Source organism: Coregonus clupeaformis, chromosome 8 (genome assembly GCF_020615455.1).
Source record: "Coregonus clupeaformis isolate EN_2021a chromosome 8, ASM2061545v1, whole genome shotgun sequence".
NCBI lineage: Eukaryota > Metazoa > Chordata > Actinopteri > Salmoniformes > Salmonidae > Coregonus > Coregonus clupeaformis.
In genome coordinates, this window is record NC_059199.1 from 4110048 (window position 1) to 4125269 (window position 15222).

General features: G+C 48.3%; 1 protein-coding gene across 1 annotated transcript in view; it reads left to right on the plus strand.

Moving 5' to 3' along the window:
• Positions 1–2928, plus strand: part of LOC121559197 (F-box only protein 41-like) — a 27871-nt gene extending 24943 nt beyond the window's left edge. Inside the window, exons 10-13 of the mRNA XM_045221715.1 lie at positions 329–447; positions 1674–1832; positions 2215–2330; positions 2514–2928. Coding sequence (XP_045077650.1) covers positions 329–447; positions 1674–1832; positions 2215–2330; positions 2514–2561 — 442 coding nt within the window. The 3' untranslated portion in view covers positions 2562–2928. The remainder of the gene's footprint in view (positions 1–328; positions 448–1673; positions 1833–2214; positions 2331–2513) is intronic.
• The last annotated feature ends 12294 nt before the right edge of the window (positions 2929–15222 follow it).

Genomic DNA, 15222 nt, shown 5'->3' on the forward strand with positions numbered 1-15222 from the left:
AGAGGAGCAGAGCAGCAGCAGCAGCAGCAGCAGCAGCAGCAGCACAGCAGCAGCAGCAGCAGCAGCAGACAGCAGCAGCAGCAGTAGGAGCAGCAGCAGCAGCAGCACAGCAGCAGACAGCAGCAGCAGCAGTAGCAGTACTAGCAGCAGCAGCAGCAGTAACATAGCAGCAGCAGCAGCAGCAGAGCAGCAGCAGTAGCAGCAGCAGTAGTAGTAGTAGTAGTAGTGGTAGTAGTAGTATTAGTAGTATTGGTAGTAGTAGTATTAGTAGTAGTATAGTTGTTGTTGTTGTTTTACTATTTACTGGCCTGTTCCTTTCCTTCCCCAGTCAGCAGCCGACCCGCTTCAGTAACCGATGCCTGCAGATGATTGGCCGCTGTTGGCCACACCTCCGCGTGCTCAGTGTGGGCGGGGCTGGCTGTAGCATTCAGGGATTGTCCGCACTGGGTGAGTGACAGATACAATATATACCAGAGGTAGATTGGTCTGTCTGGCTGAGTGACAGATACAATATATACCAGAGGTTGATTGGTCTGTCTGGCTGAGTGACAGATATAATATATACCAGAGGTTGATTGGTCTGTCTGGCTGAGTGACAGATACAATATATACCAAAGGTAGATTGGTCTGTCTGGCTGAGTGACAGATACAATATATACCAGAGGTAGATTGGTCTGTCTGGCTGAGTGACAGATACAATATATACCAGAGGTAGATTGGTCTGTCTGGCTGAGTGACAGATACAATATATACCAGAGGTAGATTGGTCTGTCTGGCTGAGTGACAGATACAATATATACCAGAGGTTGATTGGTCTGTCTGGCTGAGTGACAAATGTTTTAGAGAAGTATTTACAGTACCAGTCAAAAGTTTGGACACATCTACTCAATCAATGGTTTTTCTTTATTTTTACTATTTTCTACCTTGTAGAATAATAGTGAAGACATCAAAAGTATGAAATAACACATATGGAATCATCTAGTAAACAAAAAAGTGTTAAACAAATCAAAATATATTTTATATTTGAGATTCTTCAAATAGGCACCCAGAGTTGTGTTGGGTCTCTCTCTGTTTGGTCTATCTCTGTCAGAGTTGTGTTGGGTCGCTCTCTATCAGAGTTGTGTTGGGTCTCTCTCTATCAGAGTTGTGTTGGGTCTATCAGAGTTGTGTTGGGTCTCTGTCAGATTTGTGTTGGGTCTCTGTCAGAGTTGTGTTGGGTCTCTGTCAGAGTTGTGTTGGGTCTCTATCAGAGTTGTGTTGGGTCTCTGTCAGAGTTGTGTTGGGTCTCTGTCAGAGTTGTGTTGGGTCTCTATCAGAGTTGTGTTGGGTCTCTCTCTATCAGAGTTGTGTTGGGTCTCTATCAGAGTTGTGTTGGGTCTCTGTCAGAGTTGTGTTGGGTCTCTGTCAGAGATGTGTTGGGTCTCTGTCAGAGTTGTGTTGGGTCTCTCTCTATCAGAGTTGTGTTGGGTCTCTATCAGAGTTGTGTTGGGTCTCTATCTATCAGAGTTGTGTTGGGTCTCTATCAGAGTTGTGTTGGGTCTCTGTCAGAGTTGTGTTGGGTCTCTATCAGAGTTGTGTTGGGTCTCTGTCAGAGTTGTGTTGGGTCTCTATCAGAGTTGTGTTGGGTCTCTATCAGAGTTGTGTTGGGTCTCTCTAAGTATCTCTCCCTGTAGTTCGCAGCTGTGTGGATCTCCAGGTGTTGGAGTTGGAGCGTGTTACTGAGTTGGGCCAGAATGGGGCAGCAGAGCTGTGTAGAGAAGGACTGCAGAACCTAGAGACTCTACTACTCACCTCTACTCCGGTTACAGCTGAAGCACTACTGCACTTTAACAGTGAGTTACTGACCCCTGACCTCTACTACTACTCACCTCTACTCCGGTTACAGCTGAAGCACTACTGCACTTTAACAGTGAGTTACTGACCCCTGACCTCTACTACTACTCACCTCTACTCCGGTTACAGCTGAAGCACTACTGCACTTTAACAGTGAGTTACTGACCCCTGACCCCTAACCCCTAACCTCTAACCCCTAACCTCTGATCCTGTCACACTTAACTCACTACTGCACTTCAACAGTGAGTTACTGACCCCTAATTTCAGACCACTTATTTTTTACACCTGATTGACCTTAACAAATGTAGGATACTAAAACCCCAAAACGACCAACTTTTCCTTCTCAGTACTTACCTCTCCCCCACCCTCTCTATATTCTAGGTGTGTGTTGTAACCTCAGGTCCATCATAGTGCAGATTGGGACAGCTGACCATTTGGAGGAGCCAGACTGTCCTGAAGCTAAGAGACAGTACGATGAGATGGTCAACAAGTTACAGGTGAATTAACCTTTAACTTTTAACCCTTGACTTAAGCCCCCTATTCCCTAAAATGCACTACTTTTATGAGTCAACTCCAGTGGTATCAAAGGATGCCAGTTACAATCACAATACTCTATACTATATACATATATATATATATATATATATATATATATATATATATTATTGTCTCTCCTACAGGCCCTCAAGATGAGACCAGGTCTGTCTGAAGTGCTGCAGATCGTTTGACCTCTTCCTCCTCCTCGTCTTCTTCCTCCTGCAACATCTCATTGCCCTGTCAGTCACACAGCCAATCAGCGAGTCTGGATGCGACCTCAACAACCAGTCAGTCTTGTTACACATTTGCCAACCAATCTGAAAATACAGCATCCTGGAGAGAAGAAGCGGTCAGCCAATAGGAATCACGCACACGTGAAGATGACATATGAGACGTTAGCTGTGAAGCTGATGGGTCCAGAGATGCTTCCGTCATAAAAGCATCATACTATAGCACTGTAATGTAAAAAACAGGGACTTTAGCCATGCAACACACACACACACACACACACACACACACACACACACACACACACACACACACACACACACACACACACACACACACACACACACACACACACACACACACACTAACACACACACACACACACACACACAAACAACTTAGTGTGTTCCATTCCTCAGTGAGTTAGGGGGTTTAGCAGTCTTAGGGGGTTTAGCAGTCTTCGGGGGTTTAGCAGTCTTAGGGGGTTTAGCAGTCTTCGGGGGTTTAGCAGTCTTCGGGGGTTTAGCAGTCTTCGGGGGTTTAGCAGTCTTCGGAGGTTTAGCAGTCTTCGGGGGTTTAGCAGTCTTCGGGGGTTTAGCAGTCTTCGGGGGTTTAGCAGTCTTTGGGGGTTTAGCAGTCTTCGGGGGTTTAGCAGTCTTCGGGGGTTTAGCAGTCTTCGGGGGTTTAGCAGTCTTCGGGGGTTTAGCAGTCTTCGGGGGTTTAGCAGTCTTCGGGGGTTTAGCAGTCTTCGGGGGTTTAGCAGTCTTCGGGGGTTTAGCAGTCTTAGGGGGTTTAGTGTTCTTCTGGTGTTTTCACATATAGTCCTCCTTAAAGAACTGATCTCAGTCCTCTTTAAAGTGAGTTTAAAAAAAGCAAAATAACTCAGTTCTCTTTGTGTTCACACTGCCCTTGCCTTTGAATGAGGACTCAACTCTTCACGTCACCTATTTTGTGGTCCAAATCCTCTTTGCATTCACATTGCTATGTTTAGAAAGGAACCAAGATATTTTCCCAACATTCAGTCAAAGCACTCTGGGTTTTTACAAAGTGCAGGACAAGCCATTCCATCAGAACGTGTTATCGGACAGCTAGATATAGCTACTTACATTTTGGAAGCTAATAGACTGCAATTAGTTAAAAGATTAGACATAATAATTGTAATCAGAAGATACTATTAACATGTAAATATTATTGGTAAGAGAATCAATAGCAGAAGAATAACTGAAGATTCAACAATGCTGTAATTGAAAATTGTACACCCAATGTAGGCTACTGGCCCTTTAAGAGCTACAATATAATTGATTGTGTACCCTATGTTGTGATTCTCACCAAATATGTTGTTGTCTTCTCACACTATTCAATCCCCACAATCGAATAAACAGCTTATGAAGCTCTCTTACCCTATAGATAACATATTGCAAACAAATAATCTGAACAAAAAACTCTACACATATTTTTGAATTTCTGTGCGTCCTTGACAATCACTAATCAATAAAAAAAAAAAAAAACAGCAGACGTTTTTATCCGTGAATCATCATCATCTTCTCTCTGTTGTGGCACCAATGTGAGGGGTTATGGCAGTAGTCTAGTGTGAGGGGTTATGGCAGTAGTCTAGTGTGAGGGGTTATGGCAGTAGTCTAGTGTGAGGGGTTATGTCAGGGGAAACAGTGTGGCAGTAGTCTAGTGTGAGGGGTTATGGCAGTAGTCTAGTGTGAGGGGTTATGGCAGTAGTCTAGTGTGAGGGGTTATGGCAGTAGTCTAGTGTGAGGGGTTATGGCAGTAGGTCTAGTGTGAGGGGTTATGGCAGTAGTCTAGTGTGAGGGGTTATGGCAGTAGTCTAGTGTGAGGGGTTATGGCAGTAGTCTAGTGTGAGGGATTATGGCAGTAGTCTAGTGTGAGGGGTTATGGCAGTAGTCTAGTGTGAGGGGTTATGGCAGTAGTCTAGTGTGAGGGGTTATGGCAGTAGTCTAGTGTGAGGGGTTATGGCAGTAGTCTAGTGTGAGGGGTTATGGCAGTAGTCTAGTGGGAGGGGTTATGGCAGTAGTCTAGTGTGAGGGGTTATGGCAGTAGTCTAGTGTGAGGGGTTATGGCAGTGGTCTAGTGTGTGGGGTTATGGCAGGAGAAACAGTGTTGCAGTAGTCTAGTGTGAGGGGTTATGGCAGTAGTCTAGTGTGAGGGGTTATGGCAGTAGTCTAGTGTGAGGGGTTATGGCAGTAGTCTAGTGAGGGTTATGGCAGTAGTCTAGTGTGAGGGGTTATGGCAGTAGTCTAGGTGAGGGGTTATGGCAGTAGTCTAGTGTGAGGGGTTATGGCAGTAGTCTAGGTGAGGGGTTATGGCAGGAGACGGGTTGCAGTAGTCTAGTGTGAGGGGTTATGGCAGTAGTCTAGTGTGAGGGGTTATGGCAGTAGTCTAGTGTGAGGGGTTATGGCAGTAGTCTAGTGTGAGGGGTTATGGCAGTAGTCTAGTGTGAGGGGTTATGGCAGTAGTCTAGTGGGAGGGGTTATGGCAGTAGTCTAGTGTGAGGGTTATGGCAGTAGTCTAGTGTGAGGGGTTATGGCAGTAGTCTAGTGTGAGGGGTTATGGCAGGAGAAACAGTGTTGCAGTAGTCTAGTGTGAGGGGTTATGGCAGGGAAACAGTGTTGCAGTAGTCTAGTGTGAGGGGTTATGGCAGGAGAAACAGTGTAGCAGTAGTCTAGTGTGAGGGTTATGGCAGTAGTCTAGTGTGAGGGGTTATGGCAGTAGTCTAGTGTGAGGGGTTATGGAGGGAGTTGCAGTAGTCTAGTGTGAGGGTTATGGCAGTAGTCTAGTGTGAGGGGTTATGGCAGTAGTCTAGTGTGAGGGGTTATGGCAGTAGTCTAGTGTGAGGGGTTATGGCAGTAGTCTAGTGTGAGGGGTTATGGCAGTAGTCTAGTGTGAGGGGTTATGGCAGTAGTCTAGTGTGAGGGGTTATGGCAGTAGTCTAGTGTGAGGGTTATGGCAGTAGTCTAGTGTGAGGGGTTATGGCAGTAGTCTAGTGTGAGGGTTATGGCAGGGGAAACAGTGTTGCAGTGGTCTAGTGTGAGGGGTTATGGCAGTAGTCTAGTGTGAGGGGTTATGGCAGGGGAAACAGTGTTGAAGTAGTCTAGTGTGAGGGGTTATGGCAGTAGTCTAGTGTGAGGGGTTATGGCAGGGGAAACAGTGTTGCAGTGGTCTAGTGTGAGGGGTTATGGCAGTAGTCTAGTGTGAGGGGTTATGGCAGTAGTCTAGTGTGAGGGGTTATGGCAGTAGTCTAGTGTGAGGGGTTATGGCAGTAGTCTAGCGTGAGGGGTTATGGCAGTAGTCTAGTGTGAGGGGTTATGGCAGTAGTCTAGTGTGAGGGGTTATGGCAGTAGTCTAGTGTGAGGGGTTATGGCAGTAGTCTAGTGGGAGGGGTTATGGCAGTAGTCTAGTGTGAGGGGTTATGGCAGTAGTCTAGTGTGAGGTTATGGCAGTGGTCTAGTGTGTGGGGTTATGGCAGGAGAAACAGTGTTGCAGTAGTCTAGTGTGAGGGGTTATGGCAGTAGTCTAGTGTGAGGGGTTATGGCAGTAGTCTAGTGTGAGGGTTATGGCAGTAGTCTAGTGTGAGGGGTTATGGCAGTAGTCTAGTGTGAGGGTTATGGCAGTAGTCTAGTGTGAGGGTTATGGCAGTAGTCTAGTGTGAGGGGTTATGGCAGTGGTCTAGTGTGAGGGTTATGGCAGTAGTCTAGTGTGAGGGGTTATGGCAGGAGAAACAGTTGCAGTAGTCTAGTGTGAGGGGTTATGGCAGTAGTCTAGTGTGAGGGGTTATGGCAGTAGTCTAGTGTGAGGGGTTATGGCAGTAGTCTAGTGTGAGGGTTATGGCAGTAGTCTAGTGTGAGGGGTTATGGCAGTAGTCTAGTGTGAGGGGTTATGGCAGTAGTCTAGTGTGAGGGGTTATGGCAGTAGTCTAGTGTGAGGGGCTATGGCAGTAGTCTAGTGTGAGGGGTTATGGCAGGGGAAACAGTGTTGCAGTAGTCTAGTGTGAGGGGTTATGGCAGGGGAAACAGTGTTGCAGTGGTCTAGTGTGAGGGGTTATGGCAGTAGTCTAGTGAGGGGTTATGGCAGGAGAAACAGTGTAGCAGTAGTCTAGTGTGAGGGGTTATGGCAGTAGTCTAGTGTGAGGGGTTATGGCAGTAGTCTAGTGTGAGGGGTTATGGCAGTAGTCTAGCATGAGGGGTTATGGCAGTAGTCTAGTGGGAGGGGTTATGGCAGTAGTCTAGTGTGAGGGGTTATGGCAGTAGTCTAGTGTGAGGGGTTATGGCAGTAGTCTAGTGTGAGGGTTATGGCAGTAGTCTAGTGTGAGGGTTATGGCAGTAGTCTAGCGTGAGGGGTTATGGCAGTAGTCTAGTGTGAGGGGTTATGGCAGTAGTCTAGTGTGAGGGGTTATGGCAGTAGTCTAGTGTGAGGGTTATGGCAGTAGTCTAGTGTGAGGGGTTATGGCAGTAGTCTAGTGTGAGGGGTTATGGAAGGAAACAGTGTTGCAGTGGTCTAGTGTGAGGGGTTATGGCAGTAGTCTAGTGTGAGGGGTTATGGCAGGGAAACAGTGTTGCAGTAGTCTAGTGTGAGGGTTATGGCAGTAGTCTAGTGTGAGGGGGTTATGGCAGGGGAAACAGTGTTGCAGTGGTCTAGTGTGAGGGGTTATGGCAGTAGTCTAGTGTGAGGGGTTATGGCAGTAGTCTAGTGTGAGGGGTTATGGCAGTAGTCTAGTGTGAGGGTTATGGCAGTAGTCTAGTGTGAGGGTTATGGCAGTAGTCTAGAGTGAGGGGTTATGGCAGTAGTCTAGTGTGAGGGGTTATGGCAGTAGTCTGGTGTGAGGGGTTATGGCAGTAGTCTAGTGGGAGGGGTTATGGCAGTAGTCTAGTGGGAGGGGTTATGGCAGTAGTCTAGTGTGAGGGGTTATGGCAGTAGTCTGGTGTGAGGGGTTATGGCAGTAGTCTAGTGTGAGGGGTTATGGCAGTAGTCTAGTGGGAGGGGTTATGGCAGTAGTCTAGTGTGAGGGGTTATGGCAGTAGTCTAGTGTGAGGGGTTATGGCAGTAGTCTAGTGTGAGGGGTTATGGCAGGAGAAACAGTGTTGCAGTGGTCTAGTGTGAGGGGTTATGGCAGGAGAAACAGTGTTGCAGTAGTCTAGTGTGAGGGGTTATGGCAGGAGAAACAGTGTTGCAGTAGTCTAGTGTGAGGGGTTATGGCAGTAGTCTAGTGTGAGGGGTTATGGCAGTAGTCTAGTGTGAGGGGTTATGGCAGGGGAAACAGTGATGCAGTAGTCTAGTGTGAGGGGTTATGGCAGTAGTCTAGTGTGAGGGGTTATGGCAGGGGAAACAGTGTTGCAGTGGTCTAGTGTGAGGGGTTATGGCAGTAGTCTAGTGTGAGGGGTTATGGCAGTAGTCTAGTGTGATGGGTTATGGCAGTAGTCTAGTGTGAGGGGTTATGTCAGGGGAAACAGTGTTGCAGTAGTCTAGTGTGAGGGGTTATGGCAGTAGTCTAGTGTGAGGGGTTATGGCAGTAGTCTAGTGTGAGGGGTTATGGCAGTAGTCTAGTGTGAGGGGTTATGGCAGTGGTCTAGTGTGAGGGGTTATGGCAGTAGTCTAGTGTGAGGGGTTATGGCAGTAGTCTAGTGTGAGGGTTATGGCAGTAGTCTAGTGTGAGGGTTATGGCAGTAGTCTAGTGTGAGGGGTTATGGCAGTAGTCTAGTGTGAGGGGTTATGGCAGTAGTCTAGTGGGAGGGGTTATGGCAGTAGTCTAGTGTGATGGGTTATGGCAGGAGAAACAGTGTTGCAGTAGTCTAGTGTGAGGGGTTATGTCAGGGGAAACAGTGATGCAGTAGTCTAGTGTGAGGGGTTATGGCAGTAGTCTAGTGTGAGGGGTTATGGCAGGGGAAACAGTGTTGCAGTGGTCTAGTGTGAGGGGTTATGGCAGTAGTCTAGTGTGAGGGGTTATGGCAGGGGAAACAGTGTAGCAGTAGTCTAGTGTGAGGGGTTATGGCAGTAGTCTAGTGTGAGGGGTTATGGCAGTAGTCTAGTGTGAGGGGTTATGGCAGTAGTCTAGTGTGAGGGTTATGGCAGTAGTCTAGTGGGAGGGGTTATGGCAGTAGTCTAGTGTGAGGGGTTATGGCAGTAGTCTAGTGTGAGGGGTTATGGCAGTAGTCTAGTGTGAGGGGTTATGGCAGTAGTCTAGTGTGAGGGGTTATGGCAGTAGTCTAGTGTGAGGGGTTATGGCAGTAGTCTAGTGTGAGGGGTTATGGCAGTAGTCTAGTGTGAGGGGTTATGGCAGTAGTCTAGTGTGAGGGGTTATGGCAGTAGTCTAGTGTGAGGGGTTATGGCAGTAGTCTAGTGTGAGGGGTTATGGCAGTAGTCTAGTGTGAGGGGTTATGGCAGTAGTCTAGTGTGAGGGGTTATGGCAGTAGTCTAGTGTGAGGGGTTATGGCAGTAGTCTAGTGTGAGGGGTTATGGCAGGGGAAACAGTGTTGCAGTAGTCTAGTGTGAGGGGTTATGGCAGGGGAAACAGTGTTGCAGTAGTCTAGTGTGAGGGGTTATGGCAGTAGTCTAGTGTGAGGGGTTATGGCAGTAGTCTAGCGTGAGGGGTTATGGCAGTAGTCTAGTGTGAGGGGTTATGGCAGTAGTCTAGTGTGAGGGGTTATGGCAGTAGTCTAGTGTGAGGGTTTATGGCAGTAGTCTAGTGTGAGGGGTTATGGCAGTAGTCTAGTGTGAGGGGTTATGGCAGTAGTCTAGTGTGATGGGTTATGTCAGTAGTCTAGTGTGAGGGGTTATGGCAGTAGTCTAGTATGAGGGGTTATGGCAGTAGTCTAGTGTGAGGGGTTATGGCAGTAGTCTAGTGTGAGGGGTTATGGCAGTAGTCTAGTGTGAGGGGTTATGGCAGTAGTCTAGTGTGAGGGGTTATGGCAGTAGACTAGTGTGAGGGGTTACGGCAGTAGTCTAGTGTGAGGGGTTATGGCAGGAGAAACAGTGTTGCAGTAGTCTAGTGTGAGGGGTTATGGCAGTAGTCTAGTGTGAGGGGTTATGGCAGTAGTCTAGTGTGAGGGGTTATGGCAGTAGTCTAGTGTGAGGGGTTATGGCAGGGGAAACAGTGTTGCAGTAGTCTAGTGTGAGGGGTTATGGCAGTAGTCTAGTGTGAGGGGTTATGGCAGTAGTCTAGTGTGAGGGGTTATGGCAGTAGTCTAGTGTGAGGGGTTATGGCAGTAGTCTAGTGTGAGGGGTTATGGCAGTAGTCTAGTGTGAGGGGTTATGGCAGTAGTCTAGTGTGAGGGGTTATGGCAGTAGTCTAGTGTGAGGGGTTATGGCAGTAGTCTAGTGTGAGGGGTTATGGCAGTAGTCTAGTGTGAGGGGTTATGGCAGTAGTCTAGTGTGAGGGTTATGGCAGTAGTCTAGTGTGAGGGGTTATGGCAGTAGTCTAGTGTGAGGGGTTATGGCAGTAGTCTAGTGTGAGGGGTTATGGCAGTAGTCTAGTGTGAGGGGTTATGGCAGTAGTCTAGTGTGAGGGTTTATGGCAGTAGTCTAGTGTGAGGGGTTATTGCAGTAGTCTAGTGTGAGGGGTTATGGCAGTAGTCTAGTGTGATGGGTTATGTCAGTAGTCTAGTGTGAGGGGTTATGCCAGTAGTCTAGTGTGAGGGGTTATGGCAGTAGTCTAGTGTGAGGGGTTATGGCAGTAGTCTAGTGTGAGGGGTTATGGCAGTAGTCTAGTGTCAGGGTTTATGGCAGTAGTCTAGTGTGAGGGGTTATGGCAGTAGTCTAGTGTGAGGGTTTATGGCAGTAGTCTAGTGTGAGGGTTTATGGCAGTAGTCTAGTGTGAGGGGTTATGGCAGTAGTCTAGTGTGAGGGGTTATGGCAGTAGTCTAGTGTGAGGGGTTATGGCAGTAGTCTAGTGTGAGGGGTTATGGCAGTAGTCTAGTGGGAGGGGTTATGGCAGTAGTCTAGTGGGAGGGGTTATGGCAGTAGTATAGTGTGAGGGGTTATGGCAGTAGTCTAGTGTGAGGGGTTATGGCAGTAGTCTAGTGTGAGGGGTTATGGCAGTAGTCTAGTGTGAGTGGTTATGGCAGTAGTCTAGTGTGAGTGGTTATGGCAGTAGTCTAGTGTGAGGGGTTATGCCAGTAGTCTAGTGTGAGGGGTTATGGCAGTAGTCTAGTGTGAGGGGTTATGGCAGTAGTCTAGTGTGAGGGGTTATGGCAGCAGTCTAGTGTGAGGGGTTATGGCAGTCGTCTAGTGTGAGGGGTTATGGCAGTAGTCTAGTGTGAGGGGTTATGGCAGTAGTCTAGTGTGAGGGGTTATGGCAGTAGTCTAGTGTGAGGGGTTATGGCAGTAGTCTAGTGTGAGGGGTTATGGCAGTAGTCTAGTGTGAGGGGTTATGGCAGTAGTCTAGTGTGAGGGGTTATGGCAGTAGTCTAGTGTGAGGGGTTATGGCAGTAGTCTAGTGTGAGGGTTTATGGCAGTAGTCTAGTGTGAGGGGTTATGGCAGTAGTCTAGTGTGAGGGTTTATGGCAGTAGTCTAGTGTGAGGGTTTATGGCAGTAGTCTAGTGTGAGGGGTTATGGCAGTAGTCTAGTGTGAGGGGTTATGGCAGTAGTCTAGTGTGAGGGGTTATGGCAGTAGTCTAGTGTGAGGGGTTATGGCAGTAGTCTAGTGTGAGGGGTTATGGCAGTAGTCTAGTGTGAGTGGTTATGGCAGTAGTCTAGTGTGAGTGGTTATGGCAGTAGTCTAGTGTGAGGGGTTATGCCAGTAGTCTAGTGTGAGGGGTTATGGCAGTAGTCTAGTGTGAGGGGTTATGGCAGTAGTCTAGTGTGAGGGGTTATGGCAGTAGTCTAGTGTGAGGGGTTATGGCAGTAGTCTGGTGTGAGGGTTATGGCAGTAGTCTGGTGTGAGGGGTTATGGCAGTAGTCTAGTGTGAGGGGTTATGGCAGTAGTCTAGTGTGAGGGTTATGGCAGTAGTCTAGTGTGAGGGGTTATGGCATTAGTCTAGTGTGAGGGGTTATGGCAGTAGTCTAGTGTGAGGGGTTATGGCAGTAGTCTAGTGTGAGGGGTTATGGCAGTAGTCTAGTGTGAGGGGTTATGGCAGTAGTCTAGTGTGAGGGGTTATGGCAGTAGTCTAGTGTGAGGGGTTTTGGCAGTAGTCTAGTGTGAGGGGTTATGGCAGTAGTCTAGTGTGAGGGGTTATGGCAGTAGTCTGGTGTGAGGGGTTATGGCAGTAGTCTAGTGTGAGGGGTTATGGCAGGAGAAACAGTGTTGCAGTAGTCTAGTGTGAGGGGTTATGTCAGGGGAAACAGTGATGCAGTAGTCTAGTGTGAGGGGTTATGGCAGTAGTCTAGTGTGAGGGGTTATGGCAGGGGAAACAGTGTTGCAGTGGTCTAGTGTGAGGGGTTATGGCAGTAGTCTAGTGAGGGGTTATGGCAGGGAAACAGTGTAGCAGTAGTCTAGTGTGAGGGGTTATGGCAGTAGTCTAGTGTGAGGGGTTATGGCAGTAGTCTAGTGTGAGGGGTTATGGCAGTAGTCTAGTGTGAGGGGTTATGGCAGTAGTCTAGTGGGAGGGGTTATGGCAGTAGTCTAGTGTGAGGGGTTATGGCAGTAGTCTAGTGTGAGGGGTTATGGCAGTAGTCTAGTGTGAGGGTTATGGCAGTAGTCTAGTGTGAGGGGTTATGGCAGGGGAAACAGTGTAGCAGTAGTCTAGTGTGAGGGGTTATGGCAGTAGTCTAGTGTGAGGGGTTATGGCAGTAGTCTAGTGTGAGGGGTTATGGCAGTAGTCTAGTGTGAGGGGTTATGGCAGTAGTCTAGTGTGAGGGGTTATGGCAGTAGTCTAGTGTGAGGGGTTATGGCAGTAGTCTAGTGTGAGGGGTTATGGCAGTAGTCTAGTGTGAGGGGTTATGGCAGTAGTCTAGTGTGAGGGGTTATGGCAGTAGTCTAGTGTGAGGGGTTATGGCAGTAGTCTAGTGTGAGGGGTTATGGCAGTAGTCTAGTGTGAGGGGTTATGGCAGTAGTCTAGTGTGAGGGTTATGGCAGGGGAAACAGTGTTGCAGTAGTCTAGTGTGAGGGGTTATGGCAGGGGAAACAGTGTTGCAGTAGTCTAGTGTGAGGGGTTATGGCAGTAGTCTAGTGTGAGGGGTTATGGCAGTAGTCTAGCGTGAGGGGTTATGGCAGTAGTCTAGTGTGAGGGGTTATGGCAGTAGTCTAGTGTGAGGGGTTATGGCAGTAGTCTAGTGTGAGGGTTTATGGCAGTAGTCTAGTGTGAGGGGTTATGGCAGTAGTCTAGTGTGAGGGGTTATGGCAGTAGTCTAGTGTGATGGGTTATGTCAGTAGTCTAGTGTGAGGGGTTATGGCAGTAGTCTAGTATGAGGGGTTATGGCAGTAGTCTAGTGTGAGGGGTTATGGCAGTAGTCTAGTGTGAGGGGTTATGGCAGTAGTCTAGTGTGAGGGGTTATGGCAGTAGTCTAGTGTGAGGGGTTATGGCAGTAGACTAGTGTGAGGGGTTACGGCAGTAGTCTAGTGTGAGGGGTTATGGCAGGAGAAACAGTGTTGCAGTAGTCTAGTGTGAGGGGTTATGGCAGTAGTCTAGTGTGAGGGGTTATGGCAGTAGTCTAGTGTGAGGGGTTATGGCAGTAGTCTAGTGTGAGGGGTTATGGCAGGGGAAACAGTGTTGCAGTAGTCTAGTGTGAGGGGTTATGGCAGTAGTCTAGTGTGAGGGGTTATGGCAGTAGTCTAGTGTGAGGGGTTATGGCAGTAGTCTAGTGTGAGGGGTTATGGCAGTAGTCTAGTGTGAGGGGTTATGGCAGTAGTCTAGTGTGAGGGGTTATGGCAGTAGTCTAGTGTGAGGGGTTATGGCAGTAGTCTAGTGTGAGGGGTTATGGCAGTAGTCTAGTGTGAGGGGTTATGGCAGTAGTCTAGTGTGAGGGGTTATGGCAGTAGTCTAGTGTGAGGGTTATGGCAGTAGTCTAGTGTGAGGGGTTATGGCAGTAGTCTAGTGTGAGGGGTTATGGCAGTAGTCTAGTGTGAGGGTTTATGGCAGTAGTCTAGTGTGAGGGGTTATTGCAGTAGTCTAGTGTGAGGGGTTATGGCAGTAGTCTAGTGTGATGGGTTATGTCAGTAGTCTAGTGTGAGGGGTTATGCCAGTAGTCTAGTGTGAGGGGTTATGGCAGTAGTCTAGTGTGAGGGGTTATGGCAGTAGTCTAGTGTGAGGGGTTATGGCAGTAGTCTAGTGTCAGGGTTTATGGCAGTAGTCTAGTGTGAGGGGTTATGGCAGTAGTCTAGTGTGAGGGTTTATGGCAGTAGTCTAGTGTGAGGGTTTATGGCAGTAGTCTAGTGTGAGGGGTTATGGCAGTAGTCTAGTGTGAGGGGTTATGGCAGTAGTCTAGTGTGAGGGGTTATGGCAGTAGTCTAGTGTGAGGGGTTATGGCAGTAGTCTAGTGTGAGGGGTTATGGCAGTAGTCTAGTGGGAGGGGTTATGGCAGTAGTATAGTGTGAGGGGTTATGGCAGTAGTCTAGTGTGAGGGGTTATGGCAGTAGTCTAGTGTGAGGGGTTATGGCAGTAGTCTAGTGTGAGTGGTTATGGCAGTAGTCTAGTGTGAGTGGTTATGGCAGTAGTCTAGTGTGAGGGGTTATGCCAGTAGTCTAGTGTGAGGGGTTATGGCAGTAGTCTAGTGTGAGGGGTTATGGCAGTAGTCTAGTGTGAGGGGTTATGGCAGCAGTCTAGTGTGAGGGGTTATGGCAGTCGTCTAGTGTGAGGGGTTATGGCAGTAGTCTAGTGTGAGGGGTTATGGCAGTAGTCTAGTGTGAGGGGTTATGGCAGTAGTCTAGTGTGAGGGGTTATGGCAGTAGTCTAGTGTGAGGGGTTATGGCAGTAGTCTAGTGTGAGGGGTTATGGCAGTAGTCTAGTGTGAGGGGTTATGGCAGTAGTCTAGTGTGAGGGGTTATGGCAGTAGTCTAGTGTGAGGGTTTATGGCAGTAGTCTAGTGTGAGGGGTTATGGCAGTAGTCTAGTGTGAGGGTTTATGGCAGTAGTCTAGTGTGAGGGTTTATGGCAGTAGTCTAGTGTGAGGGGTTATGGCAGTAGTCTAGTGTGAGGGGTTATGGCAGTAGTCTAGTGTGAGGGGTTATGGCAGTAGTCTAGTGTGAGGGGTTATGGCAGTAGTCTAGTGTGAGGGGTTATGGCAGTAGTCTAGTGTGAGTGGTTATGGCAGTAGTCTAGTGTGAGTGGTTATGGCAGTAGTCTAGTGTGAGGGGTTATGCCAGTAGTCTAGTGTGAGGGGTTATGGCAGTAGTCTAGTGTGAGGGGTTATGGCAGTAGTCTAGTGTGAGGGGTTATGGCAGTAGTCTAGTGTGAGGGGTTATGGCAGTAGTCTGGTGTGAGGGGTTATGGCAGTAGTCTAGTGTGAGGGGTTATGGCAGTAGTCTAGTGTGAGGGGTTATGGCAGTAGTCTAGTGTGAGGGGTTATGGCAGTAGTCTAGTGTGAGGGGTTATGGCAGTAGTCTAGTGTGAGGGGTTATGGCAGTAGTCTAGTGTGAGGGGTTATGGCAGTAGTCTAGTGTGAGGGGTTATGGCAGTAGTCTAGTGTGAGGGGTTATGGCAGTAGTCTAGTGTGAGGGGTTATGGC